This window comes from Trichosurus vulpecula, chromosome 6 (assembly GCF_011100635.1).
Source record: "Trichosurus vulpecula isolate mTriVul1 chromosome 6, mTriVul1.pri, whole genome shotgun sequence".
Lineage (NCBI taxonomy): Eukaryota > Metazoa > Chordata > Mammalia > Diprotodontia > Phalangeridae > Trichosurus > Trichosurus vulpecula.
In genome coordinates this window covers 78,745,086-78,768,547 of record NC_050578.1, presented here as the reverse complement: position 1 = coordinate 78,768,547, position 23,462 = coordinate 78,745,086, and the positions used below count along the sequence as shown (strand labels likewise).

General features: G+C 39.7%; 2 protein-coding genes across 3 annotated transcripts in view; both read right to left on the bottom strand.

Moving 5' to 3' along the window:
• Window positions 1-4,019, bottom strand: part of SDAD1 (SDA1 domain containing 1) — a 28,382-nt gene extending 24,363 nt beyond the window's left edge. Inside the window, exon 1 of one of the 2 annotated variants that reach the window (XM_036763800.1) lies at window positions 3,645-4,019. In XM_036763800.1, coding sequence (XP_036619695.1) covers window positions 3,645-3,734 — 90 coding nt within the window. In that variant the 5' untranslated portion in view covers window positions 3,735-4,019. The remainder of the gene's footprint in view (window positions 1-3,644) is intronic. The other variant, XM_036763801.1, reaches the window with a different exon arrangement.
• A 12,815-nt stretch (window positions 4,020-16,834) lies between these two features.
• On the bottom strand, window positions 16,835-23,004 carry CXCL9 (C-X-C motif chemokine ligand 9). Its single transcript, XM_036763799.1, has 4 exons — window positions 22,891-23,004; window positions 21,375-21,501; window positions 20,324-20,411; window positions 16,835-17,620 (listed from the first exon to the last, which is right to left on the bottom strand). The coding sequence occupies exons 1-4, from the start codon at window positions 22,952-22,954 to the stop codon at window positions 17,516-17,518; spliced, it is 384 nt and encodes a 127-aa protein (XP_036619694.1). The 5' UTR covers window positions 22,955-23,004; the 3' UTR covers window positions 16,835-17,515.
• Between the last annotated feature and the right edge of the window lie 458 nt (window positions 23,005-23,462).

Below are 23,462 nucleotides of genomic sequence, written 5' to 3'. Positions count from 1 at the left end.
CCACACCAGAGGATTTCAATAAAGACAGACAAGAATGAGAGGAAAGGAGTCCCCACCCGCACTGGGGGATGGCTGAAAAAGAGCTAGTCCCTCTACAGATCCCTTCATCAGGACAGGTGGGGTGTCATATCTAAAATTCAGTGCTTTGAATTAGCAAATGCTTAAAAATGTTTAATAAACTGAATTTTAATTTTTTTTTAATTTAAATTTTAAATAAAACTTGTTGTAGCAAAAGACCATTAGGTTACTAGAAGGACAGAGAGAAGATCCCATCTTTAAAAGCATACAAACTGTAGAACAATGAGGTGAGTTGGGTTGGAGTAAGTCATGGTGCTTGGGTGTGATTTATGAGTAAATTAACAAGAGGGGAAGGTCTGGGAAGAAAAAAGGAAATATTTTTAAAAACCATTTCCCCCAGTCTGTCGCATGTCCATATCAAACATGATAAATCCATAAGCAAACCAAGGTAATTGATAAGCTAACAAAAAATGATTTTAGGGCCATAATGAACTAGTGCTTAAAAAAAAAAAGCCCCGCATTTGTTCCGGTTCTCCCCCCAAATTTCTGTGTTCTTCGATGCTTCTAGAAGTTCTATGTCTCACCCGTTGCTCCCAATGGCAGCCTTGATTCATTTTACAATGCTGTTTTCCTGGAACCTTACTTTAGTTAACACCCTAAGAACACAATCTCCATACTGCAATTGTGTAGAATTTTGAGGTTTTTTTCCTGTTTGTCTGTTTTAAAGGCGAGGTCTCCATAACTCCCCAGGCTGGAAAGGCTAATCCCTGGCCTCCCAAGAAGCTGAGATCCCAACTGTGAGCTACCAGACTTAGCACTTCAGTTTTCAAAGAGCTTACAGTACAGTATTTTATTTGATCCTCACAATAATCAAATGGAACGAGCAGGGCAGGCCTTACTAATCCTAGTTACCAAATTAAGAAAGTGAGGTACAAAGGGTAAAGGCCCACAGAGCTAAAAGGTGACAAAAATCAGGGCCTCTTGACTTTTAACAGCAAACCAATTCAGAACACACAGTGAGGCTTATCTTCATTAGAGGCGGATTTGGTGATGCCCTGGAGAAAGCACTGGACCTGGCATCTGAAAGACCTGAGTTCAAATTCTGTGGCAGAGACCAGCTATAAAACCCTGGGCAAATCTAATCACCTTGTTGTTCAGTTGTTTCAGTCACTCTTCATGACCTCATTTGGGGATTTCTTGTCAAAGATACCGGAGTGGTTTGCCATTTCCATCTCCAGCTCATTTTACAGATGAGGTAACTGAGGCAAACAGGGTGAAGTGACTTGCCCAGGGTCACACAGCTAGTAAGTGTCTGAGGCCGGATGTGATCTCAGGAAGATGAGTCTTCCTGACTCCAGTTCCAGCCCTCTGTCCACTTCACCCAATCTAACCCTATCTGCAGTTAAATTAAACACAATCTGCCTTAGTTTCCTGAACTGTAAATTGGGAATAGTGACAGCACCTCCCTTCCATGCTTACTGTGAGGATCAAATGAGATCCTATTTATAAAGCACTACATAATGATTAGCCATTATTATTATCATCACCAATTTATCCATTCATTCACAACAGGAATGATGTCGACTCAGTCCAGATCCCAGACTCTCAGAAATGGAATACCTTGAGGGACAAAGCCCAACCTTCGTTATATGAACAAGAATCACAGGCAGCATCACAGAATCAACGTGGGGTCACCAGCCTTTGTTAAAAGATCGCCAGTGAGAGAGGACCCACCAGCTCCCAATCGGCCTCTTTCATTCTGGAACAACTCTAATTCTAAGATGTTTCTCAGTTGTATTCAACAAACCTTTATTATCATGAGAGCATTTTGCTCCAGAAGCATCTAAACAAAACAAAACAAAACACAAGTGGGGAAGGTACACAAAAATCTGAAAGTAAAGGGATGTTATATAAACTGAATGCTGACATCTTAGCAATCACCCTTGACAGAATTATAGCATTCTGAGGCTCAGAAGCTTCAAGATCACCCAATTGAACACTTTCATTTTAAGAATGATGGACCTGAGACTCAGAGAAGTTAACACACTTTCCCAAAGTCACACAGCAAGTTATGGAAGAGATGGGAACACACCTCAGACTGTCTCCAACTCCCCAATCCAATTCCATCTCTGCAGCATACTTACTTCTGGAGTATGCAGGTCAACAGAAAGAGTAGTAAAGTGTCATCATGGGACAAGCTGTAATGTATTAGAAAGAACATGGGTCTGGAAGTCATAAGGTCAGTATTTGCCCTGAGTCACAGGGATGTGAATGCAGTGTTGGAGATAGGATTTGAACTCGGTCTTTCTGACTCCAAGTCCAGTGCCCTATCCACCATACCTTACTGAATGACCAAAACTTATGTATTAAGTTCATAATATGTGCCAAGCACTGTGCTAAGTGCTTGGGTCCTAAGTAAAAAACTGGGATTATTAAAAACAAGGTGTCATTTCTGAAATGCAATCCAGTCTACTGTTTTCTATGCTTTACTGTAATTTGGACAACCCCCAGCACCTCCACCTCACACATCAAAAACTCAACTTTAATTACAAAGAAATTTTCCTTTAGTATAGTCTAAGACTACCCCTCTTCAATTTTCACACAGGCTCCTACTTGTGATCCCGGGCACACCACAGCAAATTTCATCCCTCTTCTACAAGACAGCTCTTTAGACACTTAAGATGCTATCACAGTCCCTTCCCTCTTCCCTTGAGAGTAAAGCCAGGGCTATTTTATACTTCTCTCACATCTACACCTCCACCCACAGGATCTATCAGAAATCAGAACATCCAGGAGCTTATTAAATATTTGGCAGATACTGTTGACTTGGAGAAATACAGGAAACTAAACAGAGAGCTAAACAGTTGTGTGCCTTTGGACAACTCATTTTCCTTCTCTGGACCTCAGTTTCCACATTTATAAAACGAGGGGGCCGGCTTCTATTACAGTCTCATAACCTGAATAAAATGAGTTATATTATAAAACATATTTTTAATTGTATTCAATATAATTGGCTTCTTTTGTAATCCTATGTATTTGACTTCATGCCTTTAGAAACACAATTCAGAGAAGGACATCCACAGGGTTCAGTAGACTGTGAAAAGGATTCTTAACCTAAAAGGAGGAGGATTGTCCGCTCTTTCTTTGCATCCCTCCCCCCCCCATGAGCTCAATGCGAGGCACAAAGTTGACTGACTGTATTTACTTTTTGGTTTGGGGGCGGGGTGAAGTGGGGTGGATAGGAAGTAGGAAAGAAAACTCTGAAGTTGGAGAATCCCATTCCAGTTCGACCTCATTTGTTTATCTATGTGACTAAGTACTCGGGCCTCAGTTTTCCCATCTGTACAATGAGGGGGAGGCGGCTTCTGCGTGTGGATGCTACGTTCTCTTCCCCCGCAGTCACGGGAGCGCTGGGACCCTTCCGCAGCCCGTGAGCGCATCCCCGGCGCCCGGCACGCGGTCAGAACCTGATACAATGTAGCCGCGTGATGCCGCGGCCGAGCTCACGGATCCTCCCGGGGCTGGGAAGCGCAGGCTGAGAACGAAGCGTCTCCATCCGGCGGGGAGGGCACCGGGCTTCTCCTCCCCTCCCCCCGCCCCGGAGGCTCCCGGATCTCCGAACCCACCTCTTCGACATAGGCCGTGGGGTCCCGCTTGATCAGGTTCTGCAGCTGCGGCAGGTTGCTGGGCAGCTTGTTGTTATTTCTTCCAGACATGATGGCGGCCGGGGAGATCCGTCTTTCTCGCTCTCGGATCCGCAGCGGCTTTTCACCGAACGGGACCCAAAGCTTCACTTCCGGTAACCGGTGCCACCGTCAGCTCGGTCCGGAAAAAGCACGTGGGGCGGCCTGTGGGAGGCGCCATCTTTCTTTTCGTCATCCGCAGACTACGGGACGTCCCGAGGGCCAAGCTTCCCTTTCCCTTGCAGTTCCGCGGGAGAGAGCGGGGGCGGTAGAAGCGCTTGTGATTTATCCCGAGAAATGCTCAAATATGTATTGGAGCTGCCAAGATTCAAAATGAAAGAGAATTAAGCGTCTACTATGAGATGCACAGAAGCAAAGGCACACAGCCCTTGCCTTCCTCAGCTTGTTTAGCACGGACAAAAGTCGCCGGGACTGAACGCTTTACGATTGCAAAACAAAAAAATTAATTTTAAGAAGTTGCAAGTACTAACTACTTGACAAATGCAAAAAAAAAAAAATTTTAAAGTGGCAGGAACTAAATACTTGACAATTGCAAAAAATAAAAGAAAAATTTAATTAAAAAAAGTGGTAGGAAGGTGAAGCAGGATCAGGACAGAAAAAGACGTGGGGTAAGTTTTAAAATTAGATACAGCCTAAAAGAAATGAGGAAATGCTTCTTTGAAGAGGTGGGAAGCTATGGGTTTGGATCTTCGTGTCAACTGTCAAGCAAAGCTGATGTGTTGGTTAGTTTTGCCGAACTTCTTGTCCTAATTCATTTTTTATTTTATTTTATTTTTTTACAAGAGATAGCTTTGCTGCATAGGGATAGGGAGGGCTATGTGAAAGTGTATCTGAAGTTAGGGTGATATAAAGGCGAACACCAACAAGAGATTCTTGAAGAAAACATTTTTAAGGAGTTGAGAAGTGAATGAGATGTGAGAGGCAGCTGACTTACAAAGCTTCTTCTAGGAGTTTGTCAATTGATATATCTTTGATACTAATTTTAGTGAAAAGGTGGGAATAGATGAGGACGATGAGGAATAGACTGGAAAATTTGGAGCAGGAAAAAATTAATGAGAGAAGTCAAAGACTTGCACGCTGTTCAGAAGCCTCTTGCCTATGTATCATACTTTCTTCAAGAAAAAAAAGAGTAGTCACCATGAATAACATTTTAAAATGTAATTGAATTTTAACAAACAAGAAGGAACTTGTCACTGATATGGGAGTTATTTGTGAATCTGTGGTTTCTACATTGAGACTACACTGACTGGCTAGAGGAAAGGTCAAAATTGAGTAAAAACTAGAAAAATGTGTGACATTTAATTGAAGCAACTCCATTCAGACCTATTTATATAAGTTATTGAAGATGAAAAAGGGTATATGGACAGGAAAAAAAGACATAGACAAAATCAATTCAGTGAAGAAAAGTAAAAGAAACAACTGTGTGTGGGGGTGGGGGGGCGGAAATCATTGCCTCACATATCTCTGATGTGGGTCTTATATCCAAAATATATGTGAAATTAACAAAAAGATATGACTAGGAACTATTACCCAATGGGTAAATGATCAAAAGAGATGAACAAGCGTCTTTAAAATAGCAATGACTGTAAGCAGTGTTGCTCTAAATGGCTAATACTAAGAGAAATGCATATCAAAACAACTCTGAGGTTTCGTCACATACGCAGGAAACTGGTAAAGAAGACAAAGGATGGAAATAATCAATACTGGAGAGATTGCTCAAATGTGGACACTAATACATTGTTGGTGGAATAGTGAATTGGTTCACTCTGTTGATGTCAGTGGTATTCTATGAGAAAGAAGGACCAACAACAAACAAGAGCTGCAAGAAGAACATCAAATTAGGAACCCATAGTTCATTTGAAACTTCAGAGAATTTAAGTTTTTACATACCCTGGCTGTTTCTGGCTTTATCTAAACCAAGGATGGGAAACCTGCAGCCTTAGGGCCACATGTGCCCTTCTAGGTCCTTGGGTGTGACCTTTTGACTGAGTCCAAGTTTTACAGAACAAATCTTTTTATTAGGGGGATTTGTTCTGTGAAGTTTGGATTCAGTCAAATCCTGTACCTGATATAGATACTATCAACAACAGATTGAAGTAAGAATATTAAAAAGAATCTATGAGGATCTGACTTGTAAAATGACTCCATTATCATTTATCTTTTTAAGATCAGCATTTATTTATTTATTTCATTCTTTATTTCAGATTTAAGCCTCATAAAGGGAAAAACTTTAGTTTTAGTACTTATAACTGTCCTGTAAGTTAGCAAATTGATACTTTGATATATTTAAAAATTCAAATAACTGAGAGATCAAAAACTGAGTATTTTAAAGCACCACAAGAAACAGAACTCTGAAATTTTTTAAATTAAGCATTAAAAAAATACACAGAAAATGCCTGATTTGTGTAAAGGGCAAACAAAACTCTGTGTGTGTGTGTGTGTGTGTGTGTGTTCAAACACACACACAAAAAGTCCTGACCCCAGTTTTTAGACTTAGTTTTAGAACATGCTCAAAGCTTGTATATCCCATTAGAATAATTTACATTTGAAATATCTAATCATCTGATCTTGCTGCTTTCTCAAAAATTCCCCCTCCAGCTAATTCCCGCCTTAGGAGGATGAGATACTTTGGGATCTAATCCTAAACATGGCTATCTGTACTCTTTATAAGTAATTAATCTCAGGCTGTATACAGAGAGCAATATATGTGTGTGTGTGTGTGTGTGTGTGTGTATATTTCAAATGAGCAGTCCATGTGTAAATTGCTTGCACTTCAGGACATGCTCTACACATAGGTTTTAACTCTAAATTAAATGGTACATCTAAATAAAATTGGATTTCCCTTTGAGGTAACACAAGATATAGTCCATAAGTTACTCTCCTCCAAGATAACATTGTACTGAGATTCTTTTCCTTATAACTAAATAGATGTTCCTGATCTTAACCTCACTAATTAATAGATTTATATCTTTGTTCTCACAAACTTCTTTATCTTTGTCTAACTATTTCCATATCATTCAGACATATTTCAAGGACCTTATCTTATGCATGAATATATAACCATTAACAGGCAGATGACAAGTAGAAGAACTCATTTACTTAGTTATGTAGGATATAGAATTAACTACAAATTCAGAGTAAAACTGGGATCTTTCATAATTGCATCATATTAACTCAGAGATGTTGAGATATCGTAACAATAATATTCATTATATTTTTAAAAAATTATAGCTTTACCCACCCTGACACTCTATCCATTGTGCCACCTAGCTGTCTTGGCTTCCACATAGTCCGTTGTAAAAATGGGTAGGAGCTTCATTTTCTTCTTGACAAGTCATCCAAAATCTCCTCCAATTATCATTCACACCCAAATCAGGGAGTCTAATAAAATTTACAGCAAAATTTCTAAACTACTTAACTTCAATTTGTAAAACTCCCTGGTCAAAGTTTCTAATTTCAAAATGCACAACAATTCAAAAAATTCTTTCTAAATTTATTTGTACTTAAGCATCAGATAATTTAAACTGAAAACTGCAACCCATTTTTTTCCTCCACTTTGAAACTTCATTTCAAACTCACTTCTTTTCTAAGCGGTGAAATGACCTTCCTTTCTTAGCTATGCAACAATAAATCTGTCACTCTCCAAGGGAAGAATGATTAAAAAAAACCAAACACATTAACATTCACAGTTATGTTCTTAATTTCTTAAAAACAAATCCTAAAGAGTGTTAACTCAAAATCACTAGAACATTTCAGCATTTATAAAAACATTCAAACCACAATTTGGAAACTCACAGTAGAGAAATTACATTTTAGTTTCTAATGAGTCTCTATTTGGTTTATGATGCTGTAAATTCCCTGCAGACTTAAATTTCCTATAGACTCCTTATTTGTGTCTCTTGTCTGCTTTCTAACTTACCCAGAGTTAAAGAGAGAGAGAGAGAGAGAGAGAGAGAAAGCTTTCTCAAGGAAAAGTTTTCTTTTTACTCTTGCTCTTTGGACTGATAAAGCCCCGGGGCGGGGGTGGGGCAGGGGGTGGAACTAGTTTGACTTTCAAACAGAAAACATGAGAAGACAGACACAGGGAAGCATTTACTGGCAAAGTCTTCCTCCCTTACTAGAGCTTTATGAGGATTAAATAAATCCCTTCGAGCTTGTTGATCTATTTTAAAACGTCATCTTTCTAAGCTCTCTGCTAAAGCATGTACTTGAAAGTTACACAGAAGCACATACTAACAAACACAGGGCTGATGGAATACAAGTGGGTTGCTGTTCTCAGAATGGTCACTAGATGTCTCCAGATACCACACTATAGACACACCAACTCACAGAAAAGCAGATACACACTTATAATGGACAGCCTAGAAAAAAAGATTTAGGTGATATTTTGATTGCCGCCCCCCTCCTTTTTTTTTTTTGCACCATTGTGAAGACAAGCTTCCCTACCCTTTAATGGGAAATATTCCTTCATATAGTTTTGGAAAATGCAAGAAAATGAGGAACAGATTTGGGTAGAAGGGGAAGACAATGCAATTCATTACAGGATAGGCGGCATCACTGGGGTAGGAACAACATGACTGGTCACACCAAGGAGAGCAGGCTGGTACCCATGTGGCGCTAATGTCCACTACCCTTTGTCATTAAGTAATGCTGATTGATTTATTGCCGACCTTGTTAGTGCACCTGAGTTGGCAAATTTTTTGATACCTAGAAAAGTTTATTAGGAAATAATTGCTTTTCTTAATGATGCAAGGAAAATTCAGGGACAACATATCTCTTAGAGCTAGCCTCAGGACTGAAAGATGACACCAGATGTCTTGGTATTTATCCAAGCACTAATAGTATGGAATTTCCTTTTAATTATGGTGACTTATGGTCAGAGAGGAAAGCTAAATTCCTGAACATAACTAAAGGACATAGAAAGGGGACTTAAATAGATACTGAATTAATTACAATATGAGATCAATACAATATAGAACCAATTACAAAGTAGAATTATTTTAAATTTCTCAACCCTAAGAAGTTCAAGGTGGGGGAGGGGGAAGATCCATGTACACTGACAGATTGACAGTATCACTTTTTGTGGTAACAAAGGACTGTGAACAAAAGAGATGCTTATCAATTAAAGAATAGCCAAACAAATTGTGGCACATGAATAAAATGGAATATTACTACGCGTTAAAAGATGACTATGAAGAAGTTAGAGAAATATGGGAACACATGATCTGTGGCAGAACTAGGAAGGGTTAGGAATGTAGGTGGAAAACTAAACAAAAGTAAACCTTAATGCTATGCAAACATAATAAAATTGCAACAACAACAAAAAAATCCAAATGGATAGCTCCGATTCATATCAGATGACTACAGGTAGCTAGAACACTGGAACCTTAGGTAGAGAAACCAGTGTTACTACTCAGGGACTGGAAATCATATCTAGAACTACACTGGCAAAATTCTAACTCAAGCCCCAGTCGATCACTCCAAACAAGCTGACTGCTCTACATTTAACCAAAGGACTCAATTATTTCCACTAAATACTTGGAAATCAAAACACATACCAACTGCATAGTAACAAGTCTATATACTAGGCTCTCTTTATGTTCAATTGTTGAATCTGCTTTGAATGGTCTAAATGAGGGAGTTCTTTACACTTTGTGTGTCACGGTCCCTTTTGCAGTCTGGTGAAGTTCATGGACTCTTTCTTGGAATATATTTTCAAATGCATAAAATAAAATACAGATTATAAAACATTTTTTAAAAACCAAGTTTATAGGACCCAGGTTAAAAATTCCCAGTCAAAGCTAGCTTTTAAAGTAATCAGCTATTACTATCAACAACCTAGAAATCAAAGTAGAAAAACCTATTTATACACATTACAACAAGTCTGCTTGCAAAGTTCCATTTGTGTTGCTTTACTCTAGATAGCCAGAATGCTTCATATCTAGCAAAATAAATAAAATATTACTCCTGGAAATCTAGAAATCAAAGGAGGAAATACTTATACAATAACATTGCAACAATTCTACACAGAGAACTCCAATTCTTGGTGCATGTTCACAAATAGCTAGAATACTAGAAAGCTATTTAGAAAAACCAACTATTATGATTAGAAAACTAGACATCTAACTGGAAATCAAAAATACAAGTATGTCTATCAATATTGCCTGTCAGATGTTTTCACAGACAGGTATGCTTCCTAATTAAGACATTTTTTGGCTGAGTGCTCCAAGGCATGGGGTCTTTACTTTTACTTAACATTTTGGGTCCTGAAATTTGAGAGAAAAGAGGTCAATACTTTACACAAACTCACAATACACCTTTTATTGCCAGGATAGGCTGTGTTTAGGAGTAGTAAAGATTGGAGCCGTCCATTGATCCTCACTCTCTTTGTCATCTCTAAGGATGTATAGAAATGGCTTGTTGACCCCTTTATTCTCAGGCCTGTGTGCTGGTATCCTAATGAACTCCATATTCCATACCCCCTCACAAACATCTCCTCCTCCCCCAATTTATTATTGAGGGATAAAGGATTGTTCACTTGATGACCACCCCATTTCCAGGAATGGTCTCACCACCCATCCATTTGCAGGAGGGATATAGAGATGCCAACTTGACCCCATTGTCCTCTTCATTTCTAGGGGTTTGTTGGACTCATTTCCCATTGACTTTTGCACAAATGATAAAATAGTTATTTCATTGACCCTTTCTTTACTCACATATAGACACATTCACTAATAATAAATATTTGAAGACCTTTATATATCAAATTTATCAGCCTTTGGAAAGGGAAAGGAAACTTCTTTCCTATGTGCTTCAGTCTTTTTTCTAGCTCAATTAATAAATGTTTATTGAATTGAAAATAAATGTTATTGAGAAACTACTGTTAGCACCAGGCTAGATAATATGAGCGACACAAAAGAATATAGGACTTAAAGGAGCCAGGGAAACACACACACACACACACACACAAACGCTACTGTTAAAGCAGTATGCCAAAATGAGTAGTGTAGGAAATATTTCTAATATATATATATTTTATTTTATAGATTTATAGATTTTATTTTATAGATTTGCAAGTGCTCTTTCCCAGAGCCAGTTTCAATTCAGAACTAGGCTTGCAGCAGGTGGGAAACATGCCACCAGGTGGTGCTCCTTCCTTGGTCATGTTCTGTGGTCCTAGAACAAGGCATGGTTAATCTCAGATGGAATATTTCATCACACTTCTAAAAAACAGCCAGAACAATAGAGACATCATGGACAGTGTCTAGAGTGCTGAACTTGAAGTCAGAAAGGCTGAGGGAATACGGCCTCAGACACTTGCTGACTGTGCCCCTGGGCAAGTCCCTCCACTTCTCCAGACCTCAGTTTCCACATCTGTAAAATGAGGAGATTTGACTCAAAGGCTTTTAAGGTCTCTTCCATCTCTAAATCTATGATCTTATCATCCATATCAAAGCAATTGAACTTAAGTGCCATTACTAAACAACAACCACCACAACAACATTTAAGGAGAACTGATTGATCTGCGATCTCATCCCTGCCCAGTGGTGTAGTGTATGGTGGAATATGTTGATCTAAAACTATTTTCTGCCAAACTGCTTTCCATTTTTCCCAACAGTTTTTGTCAAATAGGATCTTCAAACTGAGTGTGTGGCTCATGACTATAATCTCTCCTGTTAAGGGAGATTGAAGTGGGTGGATCACTTGAGTTCAGGAGTTCTGGGCTTGTTGTTTTTCCTTAATCTTTTTTTCTTTCTTTTCTTTTTGAGGGGGGAAGGTAGGGCAGTTGGGGTTAAGTGACTTGCCCAAGGTCACACAGCAAGTGTGTCAAATGTCTGAGGCCAGGTTTGAACTCAGGTCCTCCTGACTCCAGGACTCACTGCACCACCTAGCTGCCCCTTTCCTTCATCTTCTGAGAAGGCACAAGTGATGCCTTGACTTGTGGGTGAATTGGATTCAAGACAGAGTTGTACTAAATCATTAGCCTCACTCTCTCTTCCAGAGTCACTGAAGTCCAGTGGCAAGATGAAAGTCAAGATGACTGGTGACGGCCCAGGATGCAGAGGATGATCTTGGCATCTTCGATGTTTGACCAAGCTCTAAATGCTCCACACCTTCTGCTTCGGCTGCCTTCATGGATGCAGGAACGAATCCTTTTCATCTACCCATTCTGCCAGGTAAAGTCTTCCCATGCTTGGGGTAGACATCCCCCTAACTCAACCACAGGTTTGAGGCCTGTCAGTTACCCTGATTTAGCCCATCTGCCAAGACCATTTTACCAGGGTATGGCTGCTGCACATGCTATGGCTTACAGTCACAGGTGAGAGTTGGGAGACATCCAAAGGTGGATGAGCAGGCCTCACCCCAGAGATGCTAGTCCTCCCTGAACACCCCATACACCTCTACAGTAGGGGCTACAGTGGGGTTAAAGGCAATCAGGTATCTACACTAAGTCTGGCATAAATCTGATCAACCCCTGAAGTGGAGGGCCCCAAATTGCCTAAGGAGGGACAAATAGATCCAGGTCAGTGTATTGGTAATTAAGGTGGGACTTTCTTACTGTTTTCACTTTTGGAGCACTGAAGTAATTGAGTACCTTTGTTTCTTTGATTAAATCTGGGAGACTTTGATGACCTGCTTAACAAACAAGAAAGCCTAGTTCACATAGGTTTGAGTTGCATGGTTGTGATGCCTGAAGAAGCATCACATAGTTTTGAGTCACATGGTTGTAATGTCCTTTGACCCTGAACACAGTATATAAATTCAGAGGTTAGTGTTTTGTTTGGGGCTCTCACTCACTGGAAGAGTATTGTTGATTTGACCAGATGAGACTCTGGGTTGCCGTTGTTAAGGAGCACCCCTCCCCTCATCTTTGGAAAAACCCAGATGTTGGTGCTTCTCTGGTGACTATATATTGCTATGGATAGATTGGTTTGTGTGATTTGCTCTGTTTATATGATGTATGTTTGTAGTTTCTGTTTGTATTCTCTCTGAAGTGCAGGGTGCTGGCTTTTCCCCTTGAACTAAGTGAATGGTATATGTATGTTTGATTAAAGTGAGATTGTTAACCTCTTAAGGTTGCTTTCCTTAGAAAAGCAAATCAAAGAACCTGTGCTGGTAGCCTTTTCTGTGTGCTGGTGTTGTTGGTCTTACACAGCCACAGTAGTGGCAAGCCACATTGTTGTTACAGTCAGAAAAACAGAAGTTAAAGTTTCCATACCAATCAATGTGGGAATTGCACCCATTAGTGACCACTGTACTTCCAACCTGGGTAAGAGAGGGAGAAAGTGAGGAAGGTTTCTGAAATACTTTGGGATCCTAGGTAAGACATTTAACCTCTTCTAGATTCAGTGTCCTTATCTGTAAATTGATAATGTCAGCACATACCTCACAGGATTATTATGATAAAATACATATAAAGTGCTTTGTAAACTTTTAAGTGCTAGATGAATATAAAGTATTATTATCCCTGTGTTAGTGGCTTTAAAAGCAGCTGGATACACCAAAAGATATTTAAAACATTTATAGAAGGATGGTATGTATAATGTGTGCATTACAGAAATCAAGAAACTTGCAATTCTGCTAATGATTTGTTTGCTAACATTTATTTTCCCAATACAGCAAATATATTTCAAAATACAGACTATATCATATAAGTGGTAGTTTTTCTACCTAAAAATTCCAAAAGATTGTGCCATTTTTTCTGCTTAATAACTATTTCTCTATAGCATATATTTATATAATATGTAAGTATAGTTGATAATATTGTTTAATGTTCAGTGTCTCATTTGCTTCTCACAACAATGGTGTGGGGTTGGTGCTAATATTACCACACCATTTTACCAATGAGTAAACTGAAATTCAGAGAGGTTGTGATATGTAAGCATATAAGTACTTTGCAATGAAATAACATCATAGATATTTTCTTTTATCTAAAAAAAATACATGAAAAAACCGGCCACTTGCCTGCAAACTCTGAAACAGCTGGGTTGTCAAGGGACTTTTCACCTCTAGAATGGTCATTCAGTTAAGAGAAAAGAGTAGCTCTAAGGTATTATTTGGACAAAGTCAATGAATCACTCAAAATAAGCTTTAATCCAGTGGAAGACAGAGGGGGAAAAATAAGGAGAAATTACATCTACTTTTGTATTCTTATCTTTTGAGCAAAATTTTGCAAAGCTCCTGCCTCTCCTCTCCCATTCACTGGAGTCCTCCTTTTTTTGTTGGCTCTCCAAGCCCTGCGGGAACCATTTGTCTACCAGTTTGGCCTTTGAAAGAAGGACCTAGGAAAGAAGGCCAAGAAAAAACACCCCTCAAGGTCTCCAGAGCAGTTCTGAAGCCCACTGCCAGGATGAAGATTTTTTGCTTTGGCTGCAAGAGAGAGCCATATCCATCTCATGCCTCCATCCCCCCACCTGTGGAGGGACAGTGGGGTCTGAGCATTTGGCCCTAATGCAGGATACCTCATCAGAGTCTTGGACCTCAGAAAGATCCACAAAGTTGTCTTGATTGGGGATGTGGCGAAGGTGCAGCAGCAGCTGCTGCTTGGGAAATATGGCCTGAACGATCTAGATAAAGTGAACTGGCTGCCTCTACACCTGGCCAGTGCTAATGGATATTCAGATGCTATGTCACTCTTAGCACTGAGAAATATAAACTAAACATGTATGACAATGACAGTCAAACCCCTTTAATTAAGGCAGTACAGTGTGAGCAGAAGGAGTGTGCTCACAGACCAGAACACAGACCAGGAAGGAATAAACACCTCTCCTTAGATCATACCACCTTGAAACAACTGAAAACTTACAGGTGCCTAGAAGTATCTCTGAAAATAGCTGCACAAAAATCCCGAAGCTTGGGACGGTGCCCCCTCCACCCTGGAAGCAGAGCCCTACTTTAATAAAGAGTTAAAAGTTAATTAATAGGCTAGGAAAATGAGCAAACAGTGGAAAAAATCTCTGAGTATTGAAAGGTCCTATGGTGACAAGGAAGATCAAAACACACAATCAGAAGACAACAAAGTCAAAGCTTCTACATCCAAAGCCTCCAAGAAAAATATAAATTGGTCTCAGGCCATGGAAGAGCTCAAAAAAGAGTTTGAAAATCAAATAAGAGAAGTAGAGGAAAAACTGGGAAGAGAAATGAGAGTGATACAAGAAAATCATGAGAAAAAATTCAACAGCTTGGTAAAGGAGACACAAAAAAACCTGAAGAAAATAACACCTTAAAAACCAGACTAGGCCAAATGGTAAAAGAGGTCCAAAAAGCCAATGAAGAGAAGAATGCTTTAAAAAGCAGAATTGGCCAAGTGGAAAAGGAGGTCCAAATGCTCACTGAAGAAAATAATTCCTTAAAAATTAGAATGGAGCAAATGGAAACTAATGACTTTATGAGAAATCAAGAAACCATAAAACAAAACCAAAAGAATGAAAAAATAGAAGATTATGTGAAATATCTCATTGAAAAATCAATTGACCTGGAAAAGAGATCCAGGAGAGATAGTTTAAAAATTATTGAACTACTTTAATCTATGATGCTATGCTATGATCTCTATTCTTTAAAGAGCTTACAGTGTATTTGAGGAAGAAAATGATGAAGCAATTAGAAGACAAGTGAGTGTCAAAGCCTGTGGCATTAACTTTAAGCACAGTGAAGTTCTAGAGAAGGGAGGAACCAGGGTAGATAGCCAGGGAAGACTTCATGGAGGAGGTTAAGACTTGAGGAGAGATGTAGAAGATTGAATAGGTATTGGATATGGGAGGTAAGCAGGTCAGTTGGCGTACAAAAGGCACAAAGCAGATCAAGGCAGCAGGCAGGGATGCGCATGCTATGTGTTTATTAGAGGAAGAGAAGCTGGATAAGCTGGAAGATTGGGAGATTAGTTGGAACAGAATGTATAACATTGGAGAATAATAGTATATTATGTGAAGAGGTTGGATAGATGGTCAGTTTATAGGTGGCATGGGAAGCCAGGTACTGATGGATTTCTGGTGGTACTGCTAACTCCCTTTCATATTAAGACCTGAAGGTTTTGCAAAGTGATTTCCTCATAGTGACCCTGAAGGAGTTATTGCTTGTCTAACCACTTAGGGGAGCATGTGAGCAAGTTTAGGCATAGATAGGACTTGTAGGCTATCATTGCTTTGTAAACCCCATGAGTTCTGTTAAGCTCTTTTGGGTAATTTATTTATATACCCACGTAGACATGCCACTCCTACCATACCCACTTCACCCTTTCAGAGGTGAGGTTTTTAGATTGTAAGCTACTGGAGGGCTCTTTCTCTTTTTATTAATTGTATCCCCAGCTTAGCACAGTGCCTGGCATGTAGTAGGTGCTTAATAATCATTGACTGGATTGGACTGGATTTTGAAATGCTAGGGGAAGCCTGTGAAAATGAGCTTCAGACCGAGCCTTTCAGCCTAAAAGTGGCCATTCACCCCAGCCCATGAATTTTGTGAGCCAATGATTTCTTTCACAAAAAGGACAGAAAACAGATCTAGGGATATTTGACTATATTTGTCCCCTGATGTTTCTACAAGGGTTATAATAGTCTAAAAGGGGAGATTTCCCTTTCTTTCTTATTCATCTATCTATGCACAATAAGTAAATTTTAAAAAAAAATTAGCGTTAAGTCTTTCTTTGCCAATAGGTTTTCTCACAATGTTAAAGGTTTAGAAGTGGGAATGAATTTGGAGAAAAATAACCATATCTTTAAATCCCCAGGTGCCCTTTCCAAACAACTCTAATGGAACAGTGGGGTAAGGAAAGTGAAGGGGTTAACAGGCTGGATTGGAAAAGAAGGGGGAGAGAAGAATAGAGGGTTTCACCATTTCTCCTCCAAGCTCACTCTGAGATGGCAAAGCCTAAGTCTACCACACCTCCTTGGTCATTATTCCCAGCAAACAGTTTGAGAGTCCACTTTGCCCTGATGTCACTTCCTTCAGTTCAGTGCAGCACCTCTTGTGCCATGTGGTGGCCTCCCTATTCTCCTGCTTTTATTTTTTCCCACAAGCCCCTTAGTCCTCAAGGGCAGGGTCAAGATGAATGTCAGGGCAGGTTCCTGAGTCTCTAAATGCTACCAAATCAAAAGGATGGTTACATGCAACTCTAGTAATTTTTTGTGAGACAGATTGTTTTAATTAGTCTGCCACAGGCTAAAGCAACTCAGTAGCACACAGCTCCGGAACTTGGGGGGAGAGAAAAAAAAATGGGCCTGAATTAAGCCCCAGTGATTCTATTTTGAGGCTCTGAACATGAAATAAAATGTCTAGGGAAAGGAAGTAGGAGACAGCCAAGGGCTGAGTTGACTAAATTGGACTTCACTTTAGCTATCTGTAACGTGGGATGTATGGCAGACAAATACAGGGATGCTTCTCCCAGCAGCTTCTTAGATGACATGTGTACACAGGACAATCTTTGTGGGTGTCAGGGTGTGTGTGTGTGCGTGTGCGTGCGCCAGGCATGTGTGTGCAAACACATGTATTTTGTTTTCGCTCTGTAATGTGTTTTGATTCTCTTCACTGTGGTCTTTCTTCAGCTTACAGAGGTAATTTTTTCGACAAGGAGGAATCCCTAGCTTTTTCTTCATTACACATTGTAGACTCTAGACTAAGAAGTAATTGGATTTTTAAAAACAACATCCAAAGATCATTAATATTTCATCATCATGCTTAATATTTTTAGTTACAATAGTAATTGAATTTTCTGATACATTTTTAACACTTAGAATTTTTCTTAACTTTTTGTCTTTAAAATGGTTGGACCTGAACGTCTTTTTCGGTGAAGTGGCCTCCTATGCAGTCTTCCTTGGGGGAGGATGTTTAGCTTTTTTCATCTTTTTAGCATTCTTGGTTTGTCGTCTTTTATTTCCTGTTTTTGGTTTATTATTTTTGTCACCCTGAAAGGAAAGAAGAAAGGAAATAAAAATGATTTCTTTTCCCTTAACTTTGTTTTTTTAACCACACTGAACTGAATTTGGACTCTGGAGTATGTTGTTTCTTCACCTTAAAATGATGGACTAAAGAGCTGTATCAATAATTCTCATCAACCAGTTTAGAAATGTATTAGTGAGAGTACACATGCCATTAAATAAAGCTTCATTTTTATACCTTACTACACAACCCAATCTGAGTAGTAAATCTGCCCCCACGTTGACTTGAGTTGCTTCCTCTGACTCTCTAGACTGTTTTCACATCTATACAAGGGGGCAGTATTGACAAGCAATGGTTAGTATAGGCAGAGAGTGTGACTTCTCAGAAGAGTGTCCTTTCATCCATTAGCAGATTGATTGCTGAAAGGAGGAGAAAATGAACTGTCGTGTAAATAAAAGGGATTAAATTACATTCTGATGTTACATCAAGCACTACCCCTTTCCTATGTGAACAGTTTGGAGACTGAAAGACAGTGGGGAAAAAATCTTTGTATTTGAAAAACTGATAAAAATCCATGTATGAAGAAAAAGGTTTTTTTTTGTTTAAATGGAAGAGCAGATGGCTGGGAGCAGATCCTAGAGGACCTGCTGAGGACAGAGAAATGACTAAGGCTTCAGAGCACTGTGGTCCTTTACCTCATTTGCATCCTACTTTAATTTTTTTTTTTTTAGTTTAAGATGTTAACATTCACAAAGTGGCAAATCAAAGAACTGTTGGGAGACTAGGGGATGATGAAGGAAGGCCTCTTGATTTCACAACTTACAGAAGTTGTGTATGAGTTTTAGCTCATAGGGGAAAGACAGATCATCGAGCACCAAGAGGCTCTGGTTTGGGCTACTGAGTATTGTGTAAGAAGCCAATGGGAGAAGAGCAGAAAAACCAGCTAGAAGGAGCTGAGTTGAGGATAAAGCAGGAGACAATTAGGAGGGAAACAGGAGAGTGAGCTGTTAGGGAGGCTGGGTGTTGCTGATTACTTGGAGGTGAAACCTCTCAGAGGTACTGGTTGCTCTTTGCTGCTATCTCCGGTTGGACAGGGAGAAGCAGAAGGGAAAAGATAGGTTGTACATCTGCTTTGATGTTAGAAGAGACTTGAGAGCTGATTGAACAAACCAGCAACCTGCTGAGTGTAAAAATGGTTGCGCTTTTTTGCATTACCCAGAAAGCCAAGCAGAGGAGCTTTGCAGCTCTCTGCCTCAAGGAAACTTCTTATCTGTATCATACTACAATACTACATCATAGTTCTTTTTAGGGTGATTATGAGTTAAAAGAGCTTTTCTCTGCTTCATTAGTTTGAGAGTAGACAAGGAACAGATTTGCCCAGCAGGAGAACAGTGAGGCCCTGAGGGGGAGCAGCTTGTAAAGAAGCAGTTTTATGTAGTACAGATTGTTCCTGAGGGGATCAAAATCATTAAGGCCTGTAGTCCAGAGCCGTGAATTGCATCTGCTAGGTTTCTGTAATTATGTGCCCACTTACCAACATGGATACCATGTGCATTGGTAAGAGTATACATGAGGCAGGCTTATGGGTTAATTGTAATGAGTTGATTATTCCTGTATCTCCTTGTATTACACAACTGCAATATACTGATTATTATTGACTCTACCTTATCATTAAGGAAATGTTTTATGTTTAAGAGATGATGGTGTCATCACTGTGATCCATTTTGTATAGCTCAGTAGCATACCAGTGTGGGCTCCGGGCAAGGAGGAGAAAAACAAAAGGGTTATCCCTAGGACCCTGAGAGAGCTTGAGTTGTAGTTGCATGGTGGCAGTCCTTCTCAGGGAACCTAGACTTGCCAGGGCTTGAGGTCAAGTCAGGGTGCCTAGGCTAGCCCAAAGAAAGAGCGAGTGACACAATGGGAGGCTGTCCCACAGGCTTCATTGATATCACTAGTTAAGCTCCTAAGCTATAATTTCTTTGGTACAGTACATCTCTCTACCACTGTTGATCATCAAGAGTTGCTTGGGCTATTGAAAGGACAGTATGTGTCAGAAAGGGGACTTGATCCCAAGTCTTCCTGATTCCAAGGTCTGTTCTAATAAATGTTACATTGCACTTCCTCTCAATAACTTTAAATAATACAAATATAAAATATTATTGCTCCTTTTACTGACTTCCTTATATGGGTATTTTGAAAAGACTTACTAATTGTCATCTTTGAACCAAAGTTCACTTCATATACCCTATGTGTTAGCCAAAATATATTGTTTGGGCAATATGTTATTCTCCAATCTTTTCATTCTGCTTCCTTTTACCACCTCCTTTAGGCATGCTTGGAAGTTCTCTCCTGATAATCTTTCCCTTCCTTGAAGACATAGGTCAGGTGTTACTTTCTTTATGCAGTCCCTGATCCTCTCAGTTTTGTGATCTTTCTTTCTTTGAGTCTCATAGATTCACAGAAGTCGATCACTTCTGTTCCTTCTACCTCCAAATCACAGAATACTATGAAATGCTATGCTTGAGGTAACTGGTCTGTAGGGGGCCAGCTTTTCTTGGTGCCAAAGAGAAACCTGTTTGTGTTGTACTATCCCTCCTGGTCAGTTTATTCTTTAGAGTCTGAGTTGATGATGGTAAACTAAGTATATTTTCATGCCAACCTCCATATCCATGACCCTTGCAAGTATTAATTGTTAAGAGAGATGAAAATTAATTTACCTTGCTACTCACCTCCTTTTTCTTCCACATTTTTACCAACATCTTCACATGTGGGGAATCTGGGTCCAGACATTTTTTATTCCCATTCTTCATTGTTACACTGCCAAGAGAAATATCAAAGTGAATCATTTCTACATGTTAATGGCCCCATGGGCTCGCCATCACCACATACTTTGAGTTCTTGGTCAGGAAGAATTTCTTTTCCCACTAAAATATCTGAGGCTCTTAAAGGCCGTGATGCTACATTGCCAGAGATGTTAAGTGGCTTGTCCAATGTTGCCTAAATGGAAGTTGAAGAGCAAGGATTCAAACCTGGCTCCTCTTACCCTAAATCCAGTGTTCTTGCCACCATTTTATGATATATTTTTTCTTCTCTATGTACAGGATAATAATAGTGATAATAGCTAGCATTTATACAAACCTTAAGGTTTACAAAATACTTTATAAATAGTATCTCATTTTATCCTCACCTTCCATTTGATAGATGGGGAAGCAGAGGTTAAGTACTTTGCTCACACAGCCAGTCACATAGCTAAGTAAGTATCTGAGGCTGGATTTGAACTCAGGTCTTCCTGACTCCAGTCCAAGTGCACCATCCACTGCACTACCCAGATGCTTCTTCCCTTTGCCAGGGTCTAAACTCCTTAAAGTGAGGGACTGTTTTGTTTTTGTCTTTGTATCTCCAGCACTAACCCAATGTCTGGCACTTAATTGATACTTAATAAATGCTTGTTGGATTGATTTGAATTGCTCTTATGGGGCAAGTTCGTTTGCATGGACACACTTGGTAAGCATTTCTTAAGCACTTACCATGTGCCAGGCACTGTGCTAAGTCCTGGGGATACAAAGAAAGGCAAAAGATGATCCCTGACCTCAGAGAGCTCACAGTCTAATGCGAGAGATAACATGCAAACAAAAGTGTACAGACAAGCTACATCCATCCACCCAAGCGATGATCAACAGAGGGAAGGCACTAGAATTAAGGAGGATTTGGATCCTTACTATTTCATACCAAATAAAGTTTCAGTTCTTTCTACCTGCGTTTTAGTGGGTTTTCACTCACATGATCTCAGGGCGTGAACACCAAGAATCTGGAGGAATCTCTTCAAGATTCTGTATGGCTCTTCTCTGGATCTTGGCTTCACTGACATTGATGCAGGAACAGCGTCCTGTTTTGGAGATCAGGAATGCTAGCAGAGAGAGAGAGAGAGAACCAGGCCCAGAAAGTCAACATTAGTTAGTTTGGTGTCTCAGGCAAGAGATTCAATCAAGATGAGATAGACTTTAGATGGAAAGTATGCATTAACCACATAACCACTAAGCTACTTAATCTGAGAAGTCATCCCTAGTATGCTGATTGTAGTCCCTTGAAGACTAACAAAGGATGTGCAAATCAGGTAGGCATAAATTTTTGCAGGCCCATTGAGTTAGGCAGTAGAGAGTTGAGTTTGGTCTGGTCAGGAAGCTTGACTTTTGACAACCAGTCACAACTTTCATCTTTCATCAGCATACTTTTTATTGATATGTTTTGTTTTTCTATTACCTTTATTTCCAATTACAACCCTCCCTGCTCCCCTACTCAAGAAGTCATCCTTGTAACAAAGAACAGAAAAAGAAAAAAAATCTATTCAGCAAAACCACTCAACCAACACAACAACCTTTCTGGCAGCACATGGAATATTCTATAGCCATAGTCCCCTACTTCTGCGAGGAAGGGAGGGAAGAATATTTTATCAGCTCTTCTCCACAGGTATTGATAGCCTTTGAAAGTGATACCATGAGTTATCACTTATGAACCTCATAAAAGATAGGGAGGTCAAGCTGGTAAAATTAGCCCAATTTTATAGATAAGAACACTGAAGTCCAGAGGTCAAGGGACTTGCCCAAATTCACACAGTTAGTACCACAGCAGGAGATACACATCCAGGGTTTCTATTCTAAGCCTAGCAACAACAATAAGCCTTTCTTAAGAGTCCATTTTGGGAAAAGGACCCATCACTGCCCTAGTGGGGCAGCTAGGTGGAGCAGGAAATGCAGTGCAGTCCTGGAGTCAGGGAGACCTGAATTCAAATCTGCCCTCAGACACTTTCTAGCTTGTGCTACCCTGGGCAAGTTACTTAACTTCTGTCTGCTTCAATTTCCCCAACTATCAAATGGGAGTCATAGTATTACCTCACTGGGTTGTTGTGAAGATCAAACAAGGTAATATTTGCAAAGTGCTTAGCAGCATCATGTAGGCACTTAATAAATGCTTATTCTCCCTCTCCCCAATGGAACGGATAGTTTGATAGGCAAATAAGACATAAGACAGATAATATTATGTGATAGACATTTGACAGCAGTGAGTCTAGTGCTCCCCCCCGAGACCTAATCATAGAACTTGACTTTGCAGCTAGCTATACCTCATTAACACTGGACAGTCAACATTCATCACATCAAAGAAGCCTGAAACACCAACTCTCAAACAGCATAATTCATTATTAGCATGCTAGACATTTAACTTGGTCATTCTCAGGGATTTACAGTAAATCACATCTTTGGTTTCAGTAATGAAACCTAAGGCAGTCAGGTCCTTTTACCTTGAACTCCGGTCAGAGTCAGGAAGGTGATCCCCCAGAGGAAGGCAATATGGTAGCTCCTCATAATGGTGACTATATTCCTCACAAATGGGATTTCAAAGCTAAAGAGTTTCTCCTGAGCCTGATATTTATCTAGGAAAGCCTCTTCCTTCCTTAACACTAATTGGTCATTTATGGAGATAATCCAGCTAAGTTCACCATATGTTTCATTATTGTAGGGGAAATCCTAAACCACAGAGCCAAGGGAATTTCTCCTGTGTACTCTGGTTCTATTTCACATAAATGGGTGGTTTCTAGTAAGGGAGGTGAAACTAAATTGGAGAATTCTTTGCTGCTCACTCTGATGAAGAACTAGATGATACTTCCTACAGCTATATAGCACAATGCCACAGAATGTTTTTTGGATAAAGAAAGGTTCCCTCACAGAGAAATGGTTCACCTTTCATAACCTCTCAAAATACGTTTTTTGTATACTCTGGTTCTTGGGTAAATAGCGAGCAGGATTGCATCTGAGAAATAGTAGCATGATTTCCTATCCTTCTACCTGAAACAAAGATTCATGTTTTTGATAC

Excerpts from the sequence above, each read along its gene's own strand:
- CXCL9 (XM_036763799.1), bottom strand. The coding sequence starts at position 22,954 with ATGAGGAGCTACCATATTGCCTTCCTCTGGGGGATCACCTTCCTGACT. Across the intron at positions 20,412-21,374 it reads TGTTCACGCCCTGAGATCAT|TGTAACAATGAAGAATGGGA; the intron begins GTGAGTGAAAAC and ends TTCTCTTGGCAG. Across the intron at positions 17,621-20,323 it reads AAATGTGGAAGAAAAAGGAG|GGTGACAAAAATAATAAACC; the intron begins GTGAGTAGCAAG and ends CTTTCCTTTCAG.